The sequence below is a fragment of the Bos indicus x Bos taurus genome, chromosome 5, assembly GCF_003369695.1.
Source record: "Bos indicus x Bos taurus breed Angus x Brahman F1 hybrid chromosome 5, Bos_hybrid_MaternalHap_v2.0, whole genome shotgun sequence".
Taxonomy (NCBI): domain Eukaryota; kingdom Metazoa; phylum Chordata; class Mammalia; order Artiodactyla; family Bovidae; genus Bos; species Bos indicus x Bos taurus.
Window position 1 is genome coordinate 78,993,361 of NC_040080.1, and position 25,682 is coordinate 79,019,042.

General features: G+C 37.2%; 1 protein-coding gene across 1 annotated transcript in view; it reads right to left on the minus strand.

Annotated features, from left to right (window-relative positions):
• The window catches only part of SLC2A13 (solute carrier family 2 member 13), a 523,994-nt gene that overhangs the window by 101,474 nt on the left and 396,838 nt on the right, over positions 1-25,682 (minus strand). The window contains exon 7 of the mRNA XM_027542584.1: positions 13,551-13,676. Within this exon, the coding sequence (XP_027398385.1) occupies positions 13,551-13,676 (126 nt within the window). The remainder of the gene's footprint in view (positions 1-13,550; positions 13,677-25,682) is intronic.

A 25,682-nucleotide genomic window follows, 5' to 3' on the forward strand; every position in this document is an offset into this window, starting at 1 on the left:
ATCCTTCCTGAGACAGTATAGCAGATATTTTGAACAATAATACATTCAAACACACTTGTCATGAACAGAAGATAATTAAAATAAAAATTGAATAAAAAAGACAATGGTATTAATTTCCAGTTGGATAATGTTTCCTTCCAAGTGTTAAAATCAAGGCATGGTAAATTATGTCAACTGGAACTTCCCTCGTGGTCCAGAGTCTGTGCTCCCAATGCAGGGGCCTGGGTTTGACCCCTAATCAGGAAACTAGATCCCTGTCACAACTAAGTGTTTGCATGCCACAACTAAAGATTTTGCATGCTGCAATGAAGAGCGAAGATTCTGTGACATGACTAAAGCTGCTACAGCCAAATAAATAGATAAATATTAAAAAATAATGCTAACTGATTTTCTTCTTAATATATTTTAAGGAGAATTGTATCTCTATATATGGTATAATATCATGCCCTAAGTATTATATAAAATTATTTGCCTAAAATCATTCTGTTTAGTTGCCCAGTTGTGTCTGATTTTTTGTTGACCCCCTGGACTGCAGCATGCCAGGCTTCCCTGTCCTTCATCATCTCCTGGAGTTTGTTCAAACTCTTGTCTGTTGAGTCAGTGATGCCATCCAACCAATCATCCTTTGTTGTTCCCTTCTCTTCCTGTCTTTAATCTTTCCCAGCATCAGTGTCATTACCAATATGATTAACACATCTATGAAAATACATCTACAAAAGTCAAATCTAAATAAGGCTCTCTGAAACTGTGATCGAAGTACATGCAATTCATGTCTCTACCCTTATCCTCATATAAAAAGTCCTACAGTTTTCTTCAGTCAGAAAAAAACTCACAGACTACTTTTCAGATGATACAAACTGAAGAATAATTTCTAAAAATGAAGAAGGTAAAGGAAGTGACTAGAAATGGAAGGTTTTGGCCTCAGATGAAGGATAGTCAAAACATTCTGAACATTACTACTTTCTTATATAAAACTGTTAAATTGTGTTTATTATAATTAAATGTCAACCAAGAAATTGGACAGACTAACATCGAGGAGGGAGATGAGTTATTCACAAATGTTTGTTCTTTTCTGATTTGCATACTTTGCAACATAAATAGCATCAGAATCTGTAATATAGATAGTCACTAAAACCAGGAGAGTCTTAGCTTCTGGACATGAGAAGAACCAGGAGGCATACAATCTCTGAAATTATTTATGGATAGATAAAACTTAGAACATATAGTACACAGCTACAGATCTTAAAGGGATTAATATAGCATAATGACTATTATTCAAGCAAAAGCATTAAAAAAAATGTAGCTTAAAGAGGAAAATTGTGAGGCTGTCATCACTCTGATAACAAAACCAGACAAAGATATCACACACACAAGAAAATTATAGGCCAATATCACACATGAACCCAGATGCAAAAATCCTCAATAAAATGCTAACAAACCTAACATGAAAGTGAAAGTCACTCAGTTGTATCTGACTCTTTGCAACCCCATGGTCTATATAGTACATGGAATTCTTCAGGCCAGAATGCTGGTGTGGGTAGCCATTCCCTTCTCCAGGGGATCTTCCCAACCCAGGAATCGAACCCAGGTCCCCCTCTTTGCAGCAGGATTCTTTACCAGCTGAGCCACAAGGGAAGCTCAAGAATACTGGAGTGGGTAACCTATCCCTTCTCTAGTGGATCTCCCTTACCCAGGAATTGAACTTAGGTCTTCTGCATTGCAAGCAGATTCTTTACCAGCTGAGATACCAGGGAAGCCCTAAGGTAGCAACATATTAAAAGGATCATATACCATGATCAAGTGGGATTTATCACAGGGATTAAAGTACTTTTACAATACTCACAAATTAGTCAATGTGATAAACCACAGTAATAAAATCAATAAAAACCATATGATCATTTTACTATATGCAGAAAAAGATTTTCATAAAATTCAACATCCCTTGATGGCAAAAACTCTCTAGGAATTGGGCATAAAATATAGGGAATATATCTCAACATAATAAAGGCCATGTATGATAAACCCACAGTTAACATCACAGTCAGTGGTGAAGAGGTGAAAGCATTCACTCTAAGGACAGGAACAAGACAAAGATATCAACTCTCACATAGTTTTAGAACTCTTAGGCACAGCAATCAGAGAAGAAAAAAGTAAATAAAGGAATTCAAATTGAAAAGGGAGATGTAAAACTGTCACTATCTGCAGATGGCATGATATAATAGATAGATTATACATGATATTATACATATTATACATAGAAAATTCTAAAGGTGGCAGCAGAAAACTACCGGAGCTCATCAATGAATTAGATAAAGTTTTAGGGTACAAAATTAATATACAATATGGCACATTTCTATATACTATGTATTTCTATATGTATATGTCTATACTTATTTATGGGGCTTCCCAGGTGGCCCAGTAGGTAAAGAATGCTCCTGCCAATGCAGGAGATACAGGAGATTTATATTCAATCCCTGGGTTGGGAAGAACCCCTGGAGGATAGCATGGCAAGCTCTTTTAGTATTCTTGCCTGAAGAATCCTGTGCACAGAGGAGCTTGGTGGGCTGTAGTCCACAGGGTTGTAAAGAGTCAGACATGACTGGAGCAACTGAGTAGGCATATTTCTATTCTTGGATTGGATGAATGAATATTGTTAAAATAGCCATACTGCCCAAGGCAATCTAGAGATCCACTGCAATCCAAACTAAATTATCAATGGAATTATTCACAGAAAAGGAGAAAAAAATTTTAAATTTGTATGGAAACACAAAAGATATCAAAGTTAAAGCAATCTTCAGAAAGAAGAATGGGGCTGGATGAACCAAGCTCTCTGACTTCAGACTATACTACAAAGCTACAGTCCTCAAAATAGCATGGCACTGACACAAAAACAGACACAAAGATCAATGGAACAGTATAGAAAGCACAGATATAAATCCATGCACTTAAGGTCAATTAATGTCCAACAAATGAGGCAAGGATACACACTGGAGAAAAGAAAGTCTCTTCAATAAGTGGTGCTGGGAAAAATGCACAGCTACATTTAAAGAATGAAATTAGAACATTCTCTAACACTGTACACCAAAATAAACTCAAAATAGATTAAAGACCTAAATGTAAGACCAGATACTTTTAAATTCCTAGAGGAAAACAAAGGCAGGACACTGTTTGACATAAATTGCAGGAATATTTTCTTTGGCTCCGTCTCCTAGAGTAAAGGAAAAACAATAAACAAAAATAAACAAATGGGATCTAATTAAACCTAAAAGCTTTTGCACAGTAAAGGAAACCACAAATAAAACTAAAAGATAATCTATGTACTGGGAGAAAATATTTGCAAATGATGCAACTGATGAAGGATTAATTTAAAAAATATACAAACAGCTCACATAGCTCTATAACACAAAAACAAGCAACCCAAACAAAAAATGAGCAGAAGACTTAAACAGACATTTCTGCAAAGAAAACATACAGATGGGTAACAGGCACATGAAAATATGCTCAACATTTCTAATTATTTGAGAAATGCAAACCAAACCACAATGACGTATCACTTCACACTAGTCAAAATAGCCATCATTAAAAATCTACAAATAATAAATGTTGGTGAGGGTGTGGAGAAAAGGTAACCTTCCTACACTGTTGGTGGGAATACAAATTGGTGCAAACACTATGAAGAACAGTATGGAGGTTGTTTAAAAAATTAAAAATAGAGTTACCATATAATATAATACTCCCACTCCTGGGCATACATCTGCAGAAAATGCAAATTCAAGAAGATAAGTGCACCTCAATGTTCATAGCAGCACTAGTCACAATAGCCAATACTGGAAGCAACCTAAATGGCCACTAACAGATGAATGGATAAAGAAGATATGGTGTATATACACAATGGAATGTTACTCAGCCATGAAAACAGAATGAAATAATTCCATTTGCAGCAATATGGGTGGCCACAGAGACTACCATACTAAGTGAGCTATGTCAGACAAAGACAAATATCATACAATATCACTTTTATGTGAAATCTAAAAGAGTGATACAAATGAACTTATTTTCAAAACAGAAACAGACTCACAGACTTAGAGAATGAACTTATAGTTGCTGTGAGAAGGACGGGGAAAAGAGATAGTGGCTCAATGTGGCAGAGTTGTATAGGAGAGTTTGGGGGAGAATGGATACATGTACATATATGGCTGAGTCCCTTTGTTGTTCACCTGAAAATATCACTTTGTTAATCAGCTATACCTCAATACAGAATAAAAAGTTTAAATAAAAAACAGAAAGAGACATGCATATGTAGAAAACAAACTATGGGTACCAAAAGGGAAAGGAGTTGGAGGGATAACTATGGAATCTGAGATTAACAGATACAGACTACTATAAACAATAAGACCTATTGTACAGCACAGGGAACATATTACGTATCTTGCAATAACTTAAAATAGAAAAGAATCTGAAAAATAATATATGTATGTGTATATATATATATATATATAATTGAATCACTTTGCTATACACCTTAAAGATTATAAATCAATAAAAAAATTAAAAATTATAAAAACCAAAATTGACTAAAGAATTCTATATTAGATTTTTTGTTACTTCTCTTGATGCAAAATAAATGCTAGGAAAGATTAATATTGAACTATATTGTTATTAGTTTAGGAGCACAGTGTGAATATTTTAAATCCTTTTAAATATAAATAACTAATACAAATACCAATCTTGTACATAAGATACTGATATAGCTTGTTTCTATCCTTTATTGGGCCCATCCTTGCATGAAATATTCCCCTGATATCTCCAATTTTCTTGAAGAGATCTCTAGTCCTTCCCAATCTATTGTTTTTTCCTATAAAGGACAAAAAGAGTAAGGATCTAACAGAAGCAGAAGAAATTAAGAAGTGGCAAGAAGATATAGAAGACTATTCCAAAAGGTTTTAATGACCCAGATAACCATGATGATGTGGTCACTTACCACAGACTGGACATTCTGAAGTGTGAAGTAAAGTGGGTGGTGAGAAGCATTGCTGTGAACAAAGGTATTGGAAGTGGTGGCATTCCAGCTGAGCTATTTAAAATCCTATAATATGAAGCTGTTAAAAGTGCTGCACTCAATATGCCAGCATATTTGGAAAATTCAGTAGTGGCCATAGGACTAGAAAAGTCAGTTTTCATTCCAATCCCAAAAAAGGGCAATGCCAAAGAATGTTCGAACTACCACACAATTGCGCTCATTTCATATGCCAGTTTGGTAAAACTCAAAATCCTTCAAACTAGGCTTTAGCAGTATGTGAACTGAGAACTTCCAGATGTATAGTTGAGTTTAGAAAAGACAGAGAGAGAGATCAAGCTGCCACCATCTGTTGGATCAGATACATAAAGCGAGTTCCAGGAAAAACATCTACTTCTGCTTCATTGACTACACAGAAGTCTTTGACTGTGTGGATCACAACAAATTGTGGAAAACTCTTTAAGAGATGGGAGTACCAGACCACCTTACTAGTTTCCTGAGAAACCTGTATGTAGGTCAAGAAGCAACAGTTAGTACTGGACATGGAACAATGGACTGGTTCCAAATTGGGAAGGGAGTACATCAAATCTGCATATTGCCACCCTACTTGTTTAACTTCTTTGCAGAGGACATCATCTGAAATGCCAGGTTGGATGAATCACAAGCTGGAATCTAGAAATATCAACAATGTCAGAAATGCAGGTGATATCACTCTAATGGCAGAAAGTGAAGAGCAACTGAAGAGCCTCTTGATGAGAGTAAAAGAGAAGAGTGAAAAGAATGGCTTGAAACTCAACATTAAAAAACTAAGATCAAGGTATCCAGTCCCATCACTTTATGGCAAACAGAAGGGAAAAAAGCAGAAGCAGTGACAGATTTTCTTTTCTTGGGTTCCAAAAACACTGCAGACAGTGCCTGCAGCCGTGAAATTAAAAGATACTTGCTCCTTGGAAGGAAAACTATGATAAACCTAGACACCATATTAAAAAGCACAGATATCACTGTGCTCGCAAAGGTATGAATAGCCAAAGCTATGATTTTCCTAGTAGTCATGTATGATTGTGAGAGCTGGACCGTAAAGAAGGCTGAGTGAAAAAGAATTGATGCCTTTGAACTGTGGTGCTGGAGAAGACTCTTGAGAGTACCTTGGACAGCAAGGAGATCAAACCAGTGAATACAAAGGAAATCAACCCTGAATATTCAATGGAAGGACTGATGCTGAAGGTGAAGTTCCAAACCTTTGGCCAACTGATGCGAAGAGCCAACTCATTGGAAGAGACCCTGAGGCTAGGAAAGACTGGATGCAAAATGAGAAGGGGGCAGCAGTTGGTCAGATAACATCACTGACTTAATGGACATGAATTTGGGCGAACTCCAGGAAATAGTGGAGGACAGGAGAGCCTAGTGTGTCCACGGGGTCACAAAGAGTTGGTCATGACTTAGTGACTAAACAACAACAACATATTTTGTTAATGATAAAATAAATTCCTGTTTCTAAAGGCAAAACTTATAAATGTCTTTACAGATTAAAACACAAAGGTGATAAAGAGGAAACTTCCTTTTGCTATTTGGTCTACTTCCATACTGTCAATATTATATATTGTCACCGTAGAAATATTGCTTCCCTAGTATACCAATGAGGCATTGGAGAAGGAAATGGCAACCTACTCCAGTGTTCTTGCCTGGAGAATCCCAGGGACAGAGGAGCCTGGTGGGCTGACGTATGGGGTCGCACAGAGTCGGACATGACTGACGTGACTTAGCAGCAGCAGTATACCAATGAATGTTTTAAGGAAATGTGCTAAATATTTCTTCCAATAATTATCAAATACATACTTTACCATGTGTAAAATAGCTTATGGGAAGTTGCTATATAATGCAGGGAGTTCAGCCTGGTGCTCTGTGATGACTTAGAGGGTGAGTTGTGTGGGTGGGAGGAAGGCAGAAGATGGAGGGGATTTATGTATAGCTGATTATGTACAGCTGATTTGTGCTGCTGCATGGCAGAAACAAATACAACATTGTAAAGCAATTACCCTCCAATTCAAAAAAAGGTATTTTTTCACATAGTATGACTACAAGTAATGCATAGTATGCATATCAGGAGTACATGATTTTTATTTTTTACAACTTTCTGAGTGTTTTCATGAGTACCATGTAAACATTTAACATTGTTTATTAAAACCATATCATTCCCATTTTCCTTTAGAGGTTTCCTTTCTTGGAAATAAGTAAGAATGTAGACAATATCACTAAAATAAAATGATGGGAACATTGTATCCTCTCATTTGGAACTTTGGTACTTTCAAACCCTTATATAATTTCTGGTGATGGCAGCTTTTTCCATTTTTTAAAAAATAATTATTGACTGAATTGTCTGGTAAGGCACTGAGGGATTTAAAATAGTGCAGGATATGAACACTGGAATTTATCATCTAAGAGAAAAGATACATCCAAACTCAAATCACTATCATATAACACAATATAATTATCATATGTTAGACAGTTAAGTGCTAGAGGAAAACAGGGGATATAATAAGCATTGTTCTCAGGGGCTAATCAAAGAGACTGCAAAGAAAAAAGGTGATATCTGATCTGGGCAAAAAATAATCCGTAGAAGTCAGAGGCAGAGATTCAAAAGAGAGAGGAGGATAAATCCGAGGCAGAACACACAGAATGAGGAAAGGCAAAGAGATGCGAAATCATAATGGATATTAGGGTGATAGCAGGGGGTTTTGACTGGCTAGAATTCTATATGGAAGAGAGGTGGGTGGCTGGGAAAACAGGCTGGGTGTTGTATCAGAGTGCAGCTTTGAGAAAAATATCTGCTGAATGGATACAATAAACCAGGAATCAGTCCAAGTTAGAACAATGAATTGCCAAATAAGGATCTAGCTAGCTATTTTGATGTATCTAATTACAGAGCGGACATGTTATATTATAGGAAACAAACACTGAATCAGCACATTAAGAAAGTACCCCTAATTAGCAATACTTTTAAAGAATCAGGATGTTTGAAGTTCCAGAATATATTATTTATATTTTTGTGTATAGAAAGCCAGGAGAAAAGGAGGTGGATGAATAGACATAGACAAATAAATAGAAAGTATTCTAATGTACTTATCTGTTGGTGGTGGTTTAGGTGGTTTAGGTGGTTTAGTCGCTAAGTCGTGTCCGATTCTTGCGATCCCATGGACTGTAACCTGTCAGGCTCCTCTGTCCATGAGATTCTCCAGGCAAGAATACTGGAGTGGGTTGCCATTTCCTTCTCCAATGCATTAAAGTGAAAAGGGAAACTGAAGTCGCTCAGTCATGTCTGACTCTGAGCAACCCCATGGACTGCAGCCTACCAGGCTCCTCCGTCCATGGGATTTTCCAGGCAAGAGTACTGGAGTGGGTTGCCATTCCCCTCTCCTACAGACACATACATACACAAATACATATATGTGGTGTAAATTATAAGTGTGCAACTTTCAGTATAATTGAAAAAATTATACTATATCCTGTTTTTTTTTTCTTTTAAACATTATTTTAAAGTCTCTTAAATTTTTTTGGTAACATAAGGTTCTTTTTGTGTTCATTCTTCTGTCTGTCACACGTGGTAGCTTTTTTTCATAAATTGATATAGTTTAAAATTTTTTACTGCTATCTCATATTTGCTTTCGATGGAAGTCTCATATGTCCTGGGTTCTGATAACTGCATGTTTGCTAAGATAGCTTTATGGATGTCTCCAGTTTGGGACCCACATTTTGATTTTTTACTATTCATGTTTCTCAACTGATGGCTCCCCTTCACAAGGGCAGTATGTAATTAGAAGCCACATTTCCCTATGGTAAAGGCTTCTGGTTTGCTTTCTCATGTGTGACACTGTTTCAACTCAGGGTCCCAAGTGGGTCACAGAGAGTTTTGCCCAGCACAGTCCAACAAATTTTCTTGTCTCTGTTTCAGAGCCTAGGTGGCCCATCATAGTTCTAGAGGTAAGACTTGGAGTTTTGCCTTCTTAGCACCTAAAACACTAGCCTCTCACCTTTTAGACTGCCTTCTGTTCTGATATTCTTGTATGCTGTTGGGTTTCCACATGGGCTTTTGCTGCTCTCACTCTCACTGGTAGCATTTGGGCATTTCTCTCAAGTTCAGCTGTGAATTAAACCTATATTTGCCTCTGTGTGGGATGCATGTGGGAGATGCAGAGGATGATGGGCAGGAGGAAAGATTTTCTATTAGTTCAGTGTACTGAATTTTCTAGGAGTATGTTAAATGATTTTAACATGGGTTTTCCTTTTTAAAAGTTTTTAATTATAAAATACACAATACACAAAATTTACTATCTTAATTAACCATTTAAATTTTTAATCATTTTAAACTGCATAGTTCAGCAGTAAGTATATTCACCTTATTGTGTAAGCAATCTCCAAAACTCATTCCATTTTCCAAAACTGAAACCCCATAACCATTAAACAACAACTCCCTATTTCCTTCTTCCCTCTGCTTGTGGCAACTACTATTCTTCATTCTTCCTCTATAAACCTGAGTACTCTAGGTACCTCATGTTAATGGAATCATACGATATTTGCTCATTGCACTCATCATCTTGTATTCAAGGCTCATTCATGTTGTAGTAGCCAGAATTTCTTTTCTTTAAATATGTATAATTGTATGTATATACAGTTTGCTTATCCATTTGTCTGTCAAGTAGCATTTGAGTCGCTTCCAACTTCTGGCTATTGTGAACAATGCTGCTGTTTTTTATGTTATTCAAATAAAACTTCAAGACCTTATTTTCAATGCTTTTGGATGCATACCCAAAATGGAATTATTAGATGACATAATTCTATCTTAAAATTATGTAAAAACCGCCACACTGTTTTCTGTAGTGGCTGCACCATGTTATATTCCTATCTACAGTGCATACAGTTTCCAATTTTTCCACATCTTCCGCAACAATTATTGTTTTATTTTTCTTTGTTATTTTTTTTATCCTAAGGCATCTGAGATAATACTTCATTGTAGTTTTGACTTGCATTTCCCTAATAATTAGTGCTGCTGAACAGTTTTTCATGAGCTTTGTCATTTGTATATCTTTTTTGGAGAACAGGGATAAACAAAAAACTTTTTGATTAAAATATAACAGGCTTTCCCGGTGGCTCAGTGGTAAAGAATCCATCTGCAATGAGGAGATGCAGGAGATGTGGGTTCAATCCCTGAGTTGGGAAGATCCCCTAGAGGAGGGCCTGGCAACTCACGCCAGTATTCTTTCTTAGAGAATCTCATGCAAAGAGGAACCTGTCAGGCTACATACAGTTCATAGGGTGGCAAAGACTTGGACAAGACTGAAGCAACTGAGCACATACACTCACATGGAAAAGCATACTGATTGACAAAGTTTTATTTCAAATTAATTGTAGTTAATTATAAGGACAAATGCTTTTCATTATGTTGAGATAAAAATCAGCATACTCTTTATCACGAATGGTATTACCCTTCTATCTGGTGTTTTTCAGGAAACAGCTACAACTAGAGATTCTTTGCAGCTGAAGATGGAGAAGCTCTATACAGTCAGCAAAAACAAGACCTGGAGCTGACTGTGGCTCAGATGATCGGCTCCTTATTGCAAAATTCAGGCTTAAACTGAAGAAAGTAGGGAAAACCATTTGGCAATTCAGGTATGACCTAAATCAAATCCCTTATGATTATACAGCGGAGATGATGAATAGATTCCAGGGATTAGATCTGGTAGACAGAATGCCTACCAGAAAAACTATGAAAAAACAGAACAACTATGGATGGAGGTTTGTAACATTGTACAGAAGGCAGTGACCAAAACCATCCCCAAGAAAAAAATATGCAAGAAGCCTTCTTATGTGAATAATGCAAAGAAACAGAGGAAAACAACAGAATGGGAAAGAAAAGAGATCCCTTCAAGAAAATTGAAGATAACAAGGGAATATTTCTTGCAAGGATGGGTACAATAAAGGACAGAAAAGGCAAGGATCTAACAGCAGCAGAAAGGATTAAGAAGAGGTGGCAAGAATACACAAAAGAACTATTCAAAAAAGGTCTTAATGACTCGGATAACCATGATGGTTTGGTTACTCACTTAGCCAGACAACCTGGAGTGTGAAATCAAATGGGCCTTATAAGGATTACCACAACAAAGCTGGTGGAGGTGATGGGATTCCAACTGAGCTATTTCAAATCCTAAAAGATGTTGCTATTAAAGTGCTGCACTCAGTATGCCAGCAAATTTGGAAAACTCAGCAGTGGCCATAGGACTGGAAAAAGCGTTTTCATTCCATCCCCAAAGAAGGGTAATGCCAAAGAATGTTCAAATTACTGTAAAGTTGTGCTCATTTCACATGCTAGCAAGGTAATGCTCAAAATCCTTCAAGCTAGTCTTGAAGTATGTGAAGTCTTGAAGTACGTGAACTGAGAATTCCAATACTTTGGCCACCTGATGTGAAGAGCTGACTCACTGGAAAAGACCCTGATGCTGGGAAAGATTGAAGACAACAGGAGAAGGGGGAAGCAGAGGATAAGATGGTTTGATGGCATCATTGACACAATGGACATGAGTCTGAGCAAACTCTGAAAGATAGTGAAGGACAGGGAAGCCTGGCGTGCTGCAGTCCATGGGATCGCAAAGCATCAGACATGACTTGGCAACTCCAACAACAGAGATCCGTGATTATGTCATTGCATTGCCTCAATACTTGTTCCCAAAACATCTATAAATAGTATATCTTGAATAGGAATCCAAGCTAAAGGTAGATTTTTCCCTGAAAATTCCATTCTAGGTAATTGCATAAAACCTATCAACAAAATAAACAAAATTATAATGAATGCTATTTTATCTACAATTGGAGAATCTGTTGTAGGAATTTTTCATGATAAACACATCCTGCATTTTTTGTTTTCTTTGTAGGATAGATTGAGGTAACCCAGCATGGTGACCAAGCTAAGAGGAAGACTGCTACTCAGCAAAGAGAAGAGTGAGAAAATCTGTTTTCTTTCTAAGGTGGGAGGTAAAGATTTTTAGGTTATTATTCTATTAATAATATTGCACAAGCATAAAAGTTTCCTGTATATTTTGTTTAGTTCTTTGTATTTTTCCTACTTGGGTATTATCTATTTTCACTTTTCTCTAGTAGTGGGTGTAGCCCAGGAATAATGGTACAAAAATATAAATAAAATCTAAAATACGTATAAATAAAAGAAATAATACATTTTTCTATTAAAAAGTTGTAAAGTTTGTTAGTTGCAAAAAGAATAAAACTCTTATTTTGAGACCACCAACCTATAGACCTTCTTGTGAGAAAGAGATAAACATAATTTTAGTGTCCCCATAAGTTTTTAAATGAATTCTATGAAGTACAGGAAACTACAAACAGTTTGAAACTGTTCATAATTCAAACTGTTCATAATTCTTGACTAGAAACTTTTAGGCTTCTTCTATTGAAAAAAATCAAAAGGATTAAAACTATAAAGTATTACATTCAGAAATAATTAATCAATTAACTTCCTAATAAATCTTGACTAATGAAAGGCATACACTAGATGTTTTTAAAAGAAGCTCTTTCAAGTTTTCATTTTAAGTAATAATTGTATTTCTTTTACATATTTCTTTTTAATCAGTGTATTTAAAATATGATCTGGATTTTCACTCAATATCATATAATTTACTACTATTACTTTGGAATAATTCCATAATAAAATTATTAATGAGAACAACATAATTATTAATACTGATACATTATGCTTTCTGGCTCCTAGGAGATATAAGCACTTTATTACAGATTTCATTGCCTTCCCCAGTATTAGGAGGCAGACAGCATGAGAGCATGGTAATCTTTTTTTGAGAATTTAAAATGCAAAAGCCATGTCAAATAATATTTACATGTTTCTGTATCCATGAATATGAATGTTAGCTCATAAATATGGGATATTTGTTCTACACAAATGTTTCATTTATGTGCCTACTCTAAACCAATGGGATCTGTCATAAAGAGAAAGATTCACAGTTTCTCATACATGTCCATAATTACCAGCTTTATCCTTATTTTGTTTAATTTCTCTGACTTCCAGAAACGTACAATATGAATTAAAGAATTTAAAATGATAGTAATTCACTGTGACTTCACAATTTTATGTCTTTCACTTAAGTTTTAGAGTTTGGAAATTATTGGTATAATTAAAAAATACCCAGTGGGAGAAACTACCGTGGCAATATTTAGCGATACTTGCCTCAAGGTCCAGACTCCTGTAATTTATTAGAACAGAGTTGGGTCTGGAATTTGGATTTCCTGAAGTCTAGGCTTGAGTTTATTTGCTAAGTTTGTGAAGCATACAGTTGGAATATTTCTACCCACTCTCATCAGAATATGTTGCAAAGTATTGTAAAGAACAAAGATTCTTTAAAAGAAGACCAATTTAAAAGAAGTAGAGTGTGTAAGTGCAGTCATTCTGTAAGTTTAAAAATAAGTCTCAAGCTGAAATTTTATTGTATATTCTTATGGTATGTAGTGAGCAACATACCTGCCCCAGGCTGCCTCATTTGTGGATGCTTTATTAACTGGAACACAGGAAGAGTCGATGACGGTTGATTTATTCATCTGATAACAGAAACCGCAGTCTGGATCCAACATACATTCATTACAGTAACTGTAAAATGAAACGAGTTGTAGTCATGTTAACAGAGACAACTGATGCTCAGCACACACTGTATTCTATGCGCTCCCCTGCATTTTCCACTCTACTCTGCAGTAAGCTTGGGGCCATGTGACTCTGTTTGGCTCTGGCAAACAACTTGTGATAAGGCAGGTGAGAACTGGCTGATTTCTTCCATCTCCCCCTACTCTGGATGTAGCAACTTTGGAAACCACTTTGAAATGTAGGTGGACTGGATGTGCAATATTGTATGTAGAAGAACTCCAGTCTGCCAGCAGCAAATATACTTTTGCTTTCCTAAGCCACTGAGATTTTTTACCAGAGTACGGACTGGTCCATTTTGAAACAGCTGCTGCTGCTGCTACTAAGTCACTTCAGTCGTGTCCGACTCTGTGCGACCCCATAGATGGCAGCCCACCAGGCTCCCCCGTCCCTGGGATTCTCCAGGCAAGAACACTGGAGTGGGTTGCCATTTCCTTCTCCAATGCATGAAAGTGAAAAGAGAAAGTGAAGTCACTCAGTTGTGTCCGACTTTTAGCGACCCCATGGACTGCAGCCCACCAGACTCCTCCATCCATGGGATTTTCCAGGCAAGAGTACTGGAGTGGGGTGGCATTGCCTTCTCCGTTTGAACCAGCTACCTGGTTCCAAACTGTACCAAAGCATTTACTTCTCTTAAATGTTTCCATCATGTACTATATCTTTTAAAAAATGGAATTTCTTCCTAAAATAGATAATGAAATAGAAAATTCAAAGAATGAAAAAAAATTACATCTAGAGCAAAAAGTTAAAAAATAAAAATGCCACCACCTTAAGAATGGTCAGAGTTAACATCCTGGGGGATACTTGTACTTTTAATAAATATATATTGAAAATCAACTATGTTGTATGCTTAATTAAAAGAAGTTGTAACCTTTAAAAACTGCATAAATTTTTCTGAAAAAGAGAAAAGAAAAAAGGTTGGTATAGGCGAAAAGGCTAACTTTTCCCATCCATTGTTTGGATTACAGAGCCATTACCAACTAATTATCACTCACCTAACAGCAATATCCTAACTTCAGGAAAATTTTAAAGAGGCAAAACCCTTTAGAGGGCAGGATTTTCCAACATAAGCCAACAGTGTGCTTGTAGAATAAGTCTCCTCACTGTCATACTATTTGCCAGACAAACCTGGAACACTTTATACACAGTAGGCACCTATAAGGTATGGAGACCCTAAGATGAATAAATTAAAGTTCCTGCTCTGCTCCTTGGTAGATAAAAGGCAAGGATTAGAAATAGCTATACCTTCTAATAATGATGATATGATAGAAAAAAGAAATACTCTAAAGGCAGAGACCTGATTATTTGCCTGTAAGAATGGGGGATAATTTCAGAGATGATATTTGAGCTGGATCATAAGAGAAATTTACCAGGGAAAGAAGTAGAGAGAAGAGTATTTCAGGGAACAACTTATTACATAATTAAAGATAAGTCAGTACAGATTTATTAAATATCTGCTTTGTACAAGTAATTACACAGTGGGATGTGGGAAAGAAATAGGGTAAGAACTAATGCAAGCTATCTGAAAAAGACATGAATCATCAAAATCAAAATACTTCTTTGATGCATTTAGCTAAATGGAAAAGACTGGCATTGTTTAAAACTTAGACCACTGCCATTCTGTCTGTAAATCTTTACAAATAGTCTATTTTTAATGAGACTTTCAGTTCAGTTCAGTTCAGTCGCTCAGGTGTCCGACTCTTTGCAACCCCATGAATCACAGCGCGCCAGGCCTCCCTGTCCATCACCAACTCCCGGAGTTCACTCAAACTCATGTCCATCGAGTCAGTGATGCCATCCAGCCATCTCATCCTCTGTCGTCCCCTTTTCCTCCTGCCCCCAATCCCTCCCATCATCAGGGTCTTTTCCAATGAGTCAACTCTTCTCATGAGGTGGCCAAAGTACTGGAGTTTCAGCTTCAGCATCAGTCCTTCCAATGAACACCCAGGACTGATCTCCTTTAGGATGGACTGGTTGGATCTCCTCCAGTCCAAGGGACTTTCAAGAGTCTTCTCCATGTTCAAAAGCATCAATTCTTCGGTGCTCAGCTTTCTTCACAGTCCAACTCTCACATCCATACATGACCACTGGAAAAACCATAGCCTTGACTAAATGGACCTTTGTTGGCAAAGTAATATCTCTGCTTTTTAATATGCTATCTAGGTTGGTCATAACTTTCCTTCCAAGGAGTAAGCGTCTTTTAATTTCATGGCTGCAATCACCATCTGCAGTGATTTTGGAGCCCCCCCAGAAAATAAAGTCTGACACTGTTTCAGTTGTATACTAAAAGCAAAAAAAAAAAAAAAAGAGGTCTTTCAAAGCCTACCAAAAGATCAATATACTTTAGAAAGGTGATACAGTATTGTGAACCTAAAATTGTCCACACCTATGATAAACAGAATAAAATAGAAATCATGAGAGGTACTCTGAGCTTCTGGCTTTAAGAACTAGACTAGGCTAATTTGGAAGGGAAGATCATTCCTACTAGTATTTTGTTCGTTTATTCTGCCCATATGAAGTAGAATTAAAACCCCTGATGGTTTCAGTGGCTTTAAATGATAATTATTTGGGAAATGTCAATTCACCCATTTGTAGAGAAATAACTATTTAAATTTTTTGAAAAATACTTATTTCCCATAAAAGGCCCCAAACCAGTTTCCTATTGCATGTGCATGTCAGACATACGAGGCATTATCCATAATGCTTCACCTCCTCCATCACCTTTTCAAACATCAACTCTGACCACGACCTCCAATTATTCTATCTTCCTTACTAGCAGATCATCTGCTCTGCCATGATCATTTATTTAACAAATACAATATATTACACTTACTCTGTGCCAGGCACTATTCTAGGAGCTGGGACTTGTTAGTGAATAAAAATGATGTTGACTTGTATACTAGACCTTGTGACAACCTCCAGTTAATTGATTTGCTCCCTATTCATTAGCTCTTTCCTTTTTTTCTCTTTTTGATTTTTAAAAAAACTTTATTGGTGTATAGTTCATTTATAATTTGTGTGGGTTTCTGGTGTACAGCAAAATGACTCAGTTATACATACACATATATTCTATAGGCCATTACAGAATATTGAATAGAGTTTGTTGTGCTGTAAGTAGGACTTTATTAATTATCTATTTTATATACAGTAGTATGCATATGTCAACCCGAATCTCCCAATTTATCCCTTTTCCCCTTATGAGAGGGGTGATTTTTATTAAAAATTTTTTTTTACATGTACACCATTTTTTTAAATAGTAAAATATGTTCATCAGTTTTCATATCAATCGCTAGACTAAAAATAAAAGATAATTATAATTGAAAGCCATATGGGAACATGATTAACCTAACAATATAAAATAATTACATATAGTTTGGGGGGTCAAGCAGAGTGATGTGGTGAGTGGAAATACATACACACATGTTTTCATCTGCCCAGGCAGTCTATGTCTTTGGTTGGTACATTTAATCCATTTAAATTTCAGGAAATTATCAATAGTTATGATCTTATTACCATTTTCCTAATTGTTTTGGGTTTATTTTCTGTTGGTATTTTCCTTCTCTTGTGTTTCCTGCCTAGAGAAATTCCTTTAGCATTTGTTGTAAAGCTGGTTTGGTGGTGCTGACTTCTCTTAACTTTTGCTTGTTTGGAAAGCTTTTGATTGCTCCATCAAATCTGAATAAGAGTCTTGCTGGGTAGAGTATTCTTGATTGTAGGTTCCTCCCTTTCATTACTTTAAATATTTTGTGCCAATTCCCTTCTGGCTTATACAGTTTTTGTTGAGAAATCAGCTGGTAGCCTGATGAAAATTACCTTTTATGTTATTTGTCATTTTTCCCTTGTTACTTTTAATATTTTATCCTTGTCTTTAATTTTTGTCTTTGATTACTTTGTGTCCTTTATCTATATTCTGTTCTGTGGCAGTGATTTCCACCATTCTGACCTCCAGGTCATTTATCTGTACTTCTGCCTCAGTTACTCTGCTATCAATTCCATCTCATGTATTATTCACTTCTCTTTGTTTGTTCTTTAGTTCTTGTAGGTCTTTGGTAAACATTTCTTGCACCTTCTCCATTGTTTCCCAAGATCCCGGATCATCTTCACTATCATTATTCTGAATTCTTTATCTAGAAGGTTGCCTATCTCCATTTCATTTAGCTGTTTTTCTAGGGTTTTATCTTTTCCCTTCATCTGGGACATAATTTTCTGCTTTTTCATCCTGATTTACTTTCTGTAATGTCTTTTTTGTTTCAGCTGCTGTGGGACTGTGGTTCTTCTTGCTTCTTCTGTCTCTTCTCTGGTGGAGGAGGCTGAGAGGCTTGTGTAAGCTTCCTGATGGGATGGACTGGCAAAGGAAAAAACTAGGTCTTGCTCTAGCAAGTGGGGCATTACTCAGTAAAACTTTAATCCAATAATATGTTGATGGCTGGTGTTTCATTCCCTTCTGGTACTTGTTTGGCTTGAGGGGACCCAGTTCTGTAGTCTATGGGTTCTATGGTAGGGTTAACAGTGAACTCCAAGAGGGTTTACACCAAGGGAGACATTCCTGGCCTGTTGCTGCCAGTGGCCCTGTCCTTGTGGTGAGGCCTTGCCAATCCATGCCTCCACAGGAGACCCTCCAACACTTGCAGGTAGTTTTGGTTCAGTCACCTGTGGGATCACTGCTCCTTTCCTCTGGGTCTTGGTGCACACAAGATTTTGTTTGTACCCTCCAAGACAGGAGTCTGTTTCCCCCAGTTCTGTGGAAGTCCTATAGTCAAATCCCACTGGTCTTCAAGGTCAGATTTGCTGGGGACTCCCAGTCCCATTGTTAGATCCCTAGGCTTGGAACCCTGATGTGGGGTTCAGAACTTCTAAGAGTGGGAGAACTTCTTTGGTGTTATTGTTCTCCAGTTTGTGGGTTACCCACACTGCAGATATGAGATTTGATTTTATCGTGATTGTGCCCTTCCTACCATCCTGCTGTGGCTTCTTCTTTGTCTTTGGATATGAGGTATCTTCTTTTGGTGGGTTCCAGAGTCTTCCTGTCAATGGTTATTCAATAGCTAGTTGCAATTTTGGTACTCTCACAGGAGGAGATAAATCTACATCTTTCTACTCCACCATCTTGAACTGGAAGCAAGCTTTTTTTCCTTTAGTTCTGTCATTAACTAGCTTATTGCCCATGACTCATCATTTCAATATCCTAAAATTCCCTGCCTATTTATCTTCTTATCTCACCCATCTAACCATTATATGAATGTCAACATTTGCCTTTTCTGTGCCTTTACACACATACCCAACGCAACTGAAGGAATTACACAGCAGAGCAGATCAGTAGTTCCTCTATACCATACTACTACCAGCCTCAACAGGATCCTCAATAGCCTAAAATTCTTAATAGTTTTCCCTAGTCAACTCCATTGGAGGACTGTTTCAACCATTTGGCACAAAAACTATTCCTCAGATCTCCAAAGCTTCATTTCTCTTTACTCTCTGCAAAGGAACTCACCTCAAGTTTAACAGAGAAAACAGATGAAAGTGGCAAAAATGAGAAATTTATAACTTTATAGCAAACCATTCTATTAATACTTTCCTATTTGTAAAGAACCCGTCTGCCAATGCAGGAGGAGCAAGAGACTCAGGTTTGATTGCTGGGTCAGAAGATCCCCTGGAGGAGAGCATGGCAACCCACCCCAGTATTCCTGTCTAGAGAACCCCCAGGACAGAGGAGCCTGGTGGGTTATAGTCCATAGGGTTGTCTGTCCAAAGAGTCAGACACAACTGAAGCAACTTAGAAGGCACGCACACACTCCAGTTACAAGGAGAAGCCGTTCTTCTCAGCTAAGGTCATCTGGACTTTCATCCATTCAATCTCCTCAGGGCATCTCAGACCTGATTATTGTCCCTTCTTTCTCTTACGATAGAGCATTAGATTTTTGATTTTGATATCTTTCTCCTTTTAAATGTAGGCATTTATAGCTATAAATTTCTCCCTAAGCACTGCTTTAGCTGCATCCCATATTTGGTGGAGTATATCTTCATTTTCACCCATCTCAAATTATTTAGTAATTTTCCTTGTAATTTCTTCTTTGATCCACTGGCAACTGAAGAGTGTGTTATTTAATTTTCACATGCTTGTGAATTTCCTAGATTTCTTTATTTGTGATCTCTCTTTTCTCCCAATTGTGATCAGAGAACATATTCTGTATGATTTTAATCCTTTTAAAATTTACCTAGGCTCATTTTGCAGCCTAGCATATGACCTATCTTAGAGAATGCTTCTTGTACACTTATGAAGAATGTGTTATTCTGTTCTTGGGTGAAGTATTCGCTCAGTGTTTGTTAGATTTAGATGGTTTATAGTTAATATACTAATCTTATAACATCATAACCTGATGGTTTCTAACCACTTAACTTCGCCCACATCCTGGAAATAGTAATCTGGAACAGGAATCAGTAAACTATGGCCCTTGAGACAAATATAAATCAGCCCATTTTAAAAATAAAGTTTTACTGAAACATAGCAATGCCCATTTGTTTACTTATCTATGAATGCCTACAACTTAAAGGGCAGAGCTGAGAAGTATAACAGAATCTATATGGCCTGCAAAGCCACAGATATTTACTATCTTACCCTTTACAGGAAGTTTGCTGATCCCTGACCTAAACCACACATATAGATTTTTCATTCCTTTCCTCAAGATTTCTTTCTTATTTCTACAATAACTGTTCTTTTCCCCAGAGATCTCCCACACTCCTTTCTTCCTGACACTTGACTGACTTCACAGGTTTGAGTCCCTCTCTGTCAGACTTTCATGTTAAACCACGTTAACCACCAGACCCTGAACGTTTTTGTATTTAGATTCTATTGCCTATAAACTTTTATGTCTGGTTCTTTCTAACCATCTTTGTTCTTACTTTCTATATCTAAATTGCTCTGCACTGGTGGAGAATTAACATAACCATGAATACTGGTAACGCTATACATGCACAGTGTACAGCTGAAGCTGGATCTTCACTGCTGCAGGGAAACGTCTATGCTATACTATGCTAAGTCACTTCAGTCGTGTCCGACTCTGTGCGACTCCATAGACGGCAGCCCACCAGGCTCCCCCGTCCCTGGGATTCTCCAGGCAGAACACTGGAGTGGGTTGTCATTTCCTTCTCCAACGCATGAAAGGGAAAAGAGAAAGTGAAGTCGCTCAGTCGTGTCCGACTTTTAGCGACCCCATGGACTGCAGCCTACCAGGCTCCTCCGTCCATGGGATTTTCCAGGCAAGAGTAATGGAGTGGGGTGCCACCTGCTCTCAATCTCACAACTGATATCCCAAATGCCCACAACTTTCCTCCAATCCTAATCCTTATTCCCTCTTACAAATCTTTTAGATTTAGGTCTTTCTTGCTTCCCAGTAAAAACTGAAGGGATTAGGAATGAACATTTTCAACTTTAAATTCAGACTGAACCAAGATATCTATAGTCACAGCTATCCTCACCTCTTTTCCCCCAGGCTCTGAAAAAGAATTGTTCGTTCGAAGGTCAGCATTCTATTAGAACTTTTAATCTTACTCCCCTTGGCCTTTACTGGACCAACACTTTATCCCATTGGATATTTTCTTCCCTTTATACATTCAGTCCTCTCCTAGAACTTATCCCATAGTTAATATGAGGCTTTTCTATATTAAAAAAAAGCATGGAAATTATCTTTTTGTACTGCTTCACATCAGTTTATAGAGGTCAGTCAATTTCATCAATCAGTGTTCAATTTCATCACCATCTCAGGGTGTGGGCCACTGTTTGGGAACTGAGGTTTGCTGACTCATCTGGACTGTAGAGTCTCTCAGACTCCTGGAGGCAGAGTATGATTTCCTACCATTCCCTTATCCTTGACCTGGAATACATATTTTTCATCATATGGACTATCTTATGGCAAAATTCTCCCAAATGTAACATTTTTAACTTGGACTTGACATTTGGAAGATAACTCAAAACTTTAAATATCCTGGGGAATCTGCTAATTGACCTTTTACAGAAAGCATATATCATAACTGTGAGTTTAACAAATAGGATTGAAAAAAAGGGGCAATTTCTAGAAGTGGCTATTTTTTATTCATGATTTGCTCTTTAATGCTTTCTTGAATATGACCTGATAAATTTACATGAAATTTCCTAAATATAAAAGCTTAGAATTTAAATATATTGTTACAAAATCAGTGCTCATAAAAATATTCCAATAATAGATTAAATTTTTTTTTTTTTTTTTGGTAAAAAACAGACTTATATCTTAGGCCCTATTTGTCCCCTTTCACAGTATGACCTGGAGTGAGTCCTAAATTCTGGACTTCAAGTTTTCCATCCCAAGAGCACATGATCTCTAAGAACCCACCTGGCTGCATGACTCTACATGAAAGGAAAAGACAGAAATGTATATACTCTCATTCTAAACTCACACAAACTTTAACAGTGTAAAACATATTAGGATGCCATCTCACAAATATTTACTCTTACATATTTATTTCAAGGGCAGAGATTGTAAGTGTGCCTTACTTTAAGAAAGTGTTTTTTAAAAAGAATTGGTAAATTACATAAAATAGAGATTCCTCTCTTTTAATACAAAATATTTTAAATCTCCTCCAAGTAAATATGTAGTACAGATGATGGTGATGACTTTCATTTTTTCTCTGTGCATACCTCTACTATAGAATTTACAAAGTTCTTTACTGACTGGTTTGCAAGGACCCAAGGGAAAAAGTCATGCTTACCAACTCTGCAACTGCAGAATCTCATTGTAGCCTAGATACCCGTGCATGTTTATAGAAAGAATCAAATGATGATAGCTCTTTAAATTAAGGCACACTGTAGTTTCATTAATCTGTTTCTTCTCATTAATGAAAAATTTTTTGAGGGTGGGTAATTAGGAATGAATATCTGAGATATTTTGGTAAAGAAATTAAAACAAAGTAAAACCAATTGTCAATAAATCAATAACCAATAAATAATCAATAAATCAATAACCAAAAAAATCAATAACCTCAGATATGCAGATGACACCACCCTTATGGCAGAAAGTGAAGAGGAACTAAAAAGCTTCTTGATGAAGGTGAAAGAGGAGAGTGAAAAAACTGGCTTAAAACTCAACATTCAAAAAACGAAGATCATGGCATCTGGTCCCATCACTTCATGGGAAATAGATGGGGAAACAGTGGAAACAGTGTCAGACTTTATTTTTCTGGGTTCCAAAATCCTTACAGATGGTGACTGCAGCCATGAAATTAAAAGATGCTTACTCCTTGGAAGGAAAGTTATGACCAACCTAGATAGCATACTGAAAAGCAGAGACATCACTTTGCCAACAAAGGTTCGTCTAGTCAAGGCTATGGTTTTTCCAGTGGTCATGTATGGATGTGAGAGTTGGACTGTGAAGAAAGGTGTGCGCCGAAGAATTGATGCTTTCGAACTGTGGTGTTGGAGAAGACTCTTGAGAGTCCCTTGGACTGCAAGAAAATCCAACCAGTCCATTCTGAAGGAGATCAGCCCTGGGATTTCTTTGGAAGGAATGATGCTGAAGCTGAAACTCCAGTACTTTGGCCACCTCATCGAAGAGTTGACTCATTGGAAAAGACTCTGATGCTGGGAGGGATTGGGGGCAGGAGGAGAAGGGGATGACAGAGGATGAGATGGCTGGATGGCATCACTGACTTGATGGACGTGAGTCTGAGTGAACTCCGGGAGTTGGTGATGGACAGGGAGGCCTGGTGTGCTGCGATTCATGGGGTCGCAAAGAGTCGGACACGACTGAGCAACTGAACTGAACTGTAAACCAATTGTCAAACGGTACTTCAAGCTAAGCCCTGCTTTCAAATTGCCAGAGGATAAAGCTGCCATTTGCAAACATTTAACCCACAACCCAAATGGAACTGGTTAGCAATTTTGATAATTCACTTGCAGAAATAGAAGCTACAAGGGCCAATTGCCTTGAAGTTCCAAGAAGAGAGCCATACAAAAAGAGAGCTCTCTTTTACATCATAGCCTGCAAAATTTCATAGTAAAAGGACATCATAAATGATATTTAAAGAGAAATAGTAGTAGATAATTGTGCTCAGAATGCATGCTATTGTTTTTGACTGTGGACAATTACAGTTGGGGAAATTATACAATAGACAGTGTTACACTACAGGATGAAACTGCCGAGGAACCTAGCACAGTGTACTAGAAACTCTACTAGGAGATTGGTAAATATATAATCCAGGCAATAACTACAATTAGAACCAAAAAGTTCTTGTCTTGTTAGTTTCAAGGAAGGGTTTAACTTGTTAATCTGACCTTTTTTTTTTTTTTTTTTGAAGGGAGAAAAATAAGTATGCACATATTTAGAAAAAAAAAACTGGTTCTAAAAATTTTAAATACTTTCAACTAAAGTAAAAAAAACCGGCAGAATAAAAGGCAGCTTAGTGTCTAAGCAAGAGAAATGATGTCCTATTTTGATTTAACCAGTCATTTACATGTTTCACATGGCACTCAGGCTCTTAACCAAATGTGCCTTTTTCTCTTGACTGAGACAATCTTTTAATGATTGATTCGGGTTAATTTAGATTATTTTAAGTTTATACTCTGTGAAGTCAAGTATGAACCTGGCTCTAGAGAAAACAGTTCATTTGTTTTTAAGACCAGGAGCTGACTGTGATTCAGATCATGAACTCCTTATTGCCAAGTTCAGACTTTAATTGAATAAAGTGCGGAAACCACTAGACCATTCAGGTATGACCTAAATTAAATCCCTTATGATTATATAGTGGAAGTGAGAAATATATTTACGGGACTATATCTGATAGACAGAGTCCTGATGAACTATTGACAGAGGTTCGTGACATTGTACAGAAGACAGGGAGCAAGATCATCCCCAAGAAAAAGAAATGCAAAAAAGCAAAATGGCTGTCTGAGAAGGTCTTACAAATAGCTGTGAAAACAGGAGAAGTGAAAAGCAAAGGAGAAAAGGAAAGATATACCCATTTGAATGCAGAGTTCCAAAGAATAGCAAGGAGAGATAAGAAAGCCTTCCTCAGCTATCAATGAAAAGAAATAGAGGAAAACAATAGAATGGGAAAGACTAGAGATCTCTTCAAGAAAATTAGACATACCAGGGAAGATTTCAGGCAAAGATGGGCTCAATAAAGGACAGATGGTATGGACCTAACAGAAGCAGAAGATACTAAGAGGTGGCAAGAATACACAGAAGAACTGTACAAAAAAGATATTCATGACCCAGATAATCATGATGGTGTAATCATTCACCTAGAGCCAGACATCCTGGAATGTGAAGTTAAGTGGGCCTTAGAAAGCATCACTACGAACAAAGCTAGTGGAGGTGATGGAATTCCAGTTGAGCTATTGCAGATCCTAAAAGATGATGCTGTGAAAGTGCTGCACTCAATATTTCAGCAAATTTGGAAAACTCAGCAGTGGCCACAGGACTGGAAAAGGTCAGTTTTCACTCCAATCCCAAAGAAAGGCAATGCCAAAGAATGCTCAAACTACCACACACTTGCACTTATCTCACATGCTAGCAAAGTAATGCTCAAAATTCTCCAAGCCAGGCTTTAGCAATACATGAACCATTAACTTCCAGATGTTCAAGCTGCTTTTAGAAAAGGCAGAGGAACCAGGGATCAAATTGCCAACATCTGCTGGATCATGGAAAAAGCAAGAGAGTTCCAGAAAAACATCTACTTCTGCTTTATTGACTATGCCAAAGCCTTTGACTGTGTGGATCACAATAAACTGTGGAAAACTCTTCAAGAGATAGGAATCCCAGACTGCCTGACCTGCCTCTTGAGAAACCTGTATGCAGGTCAGGAAGCAACAGTTAGAACTGGACATGGAACAACAGACTGGTTCCAAATAGGAAAAGGAGTATGTTAAGGCTGTATATAGTCACCCTGCTTATTTAACACATTTGCAGAGTACATCATGAGAAACGC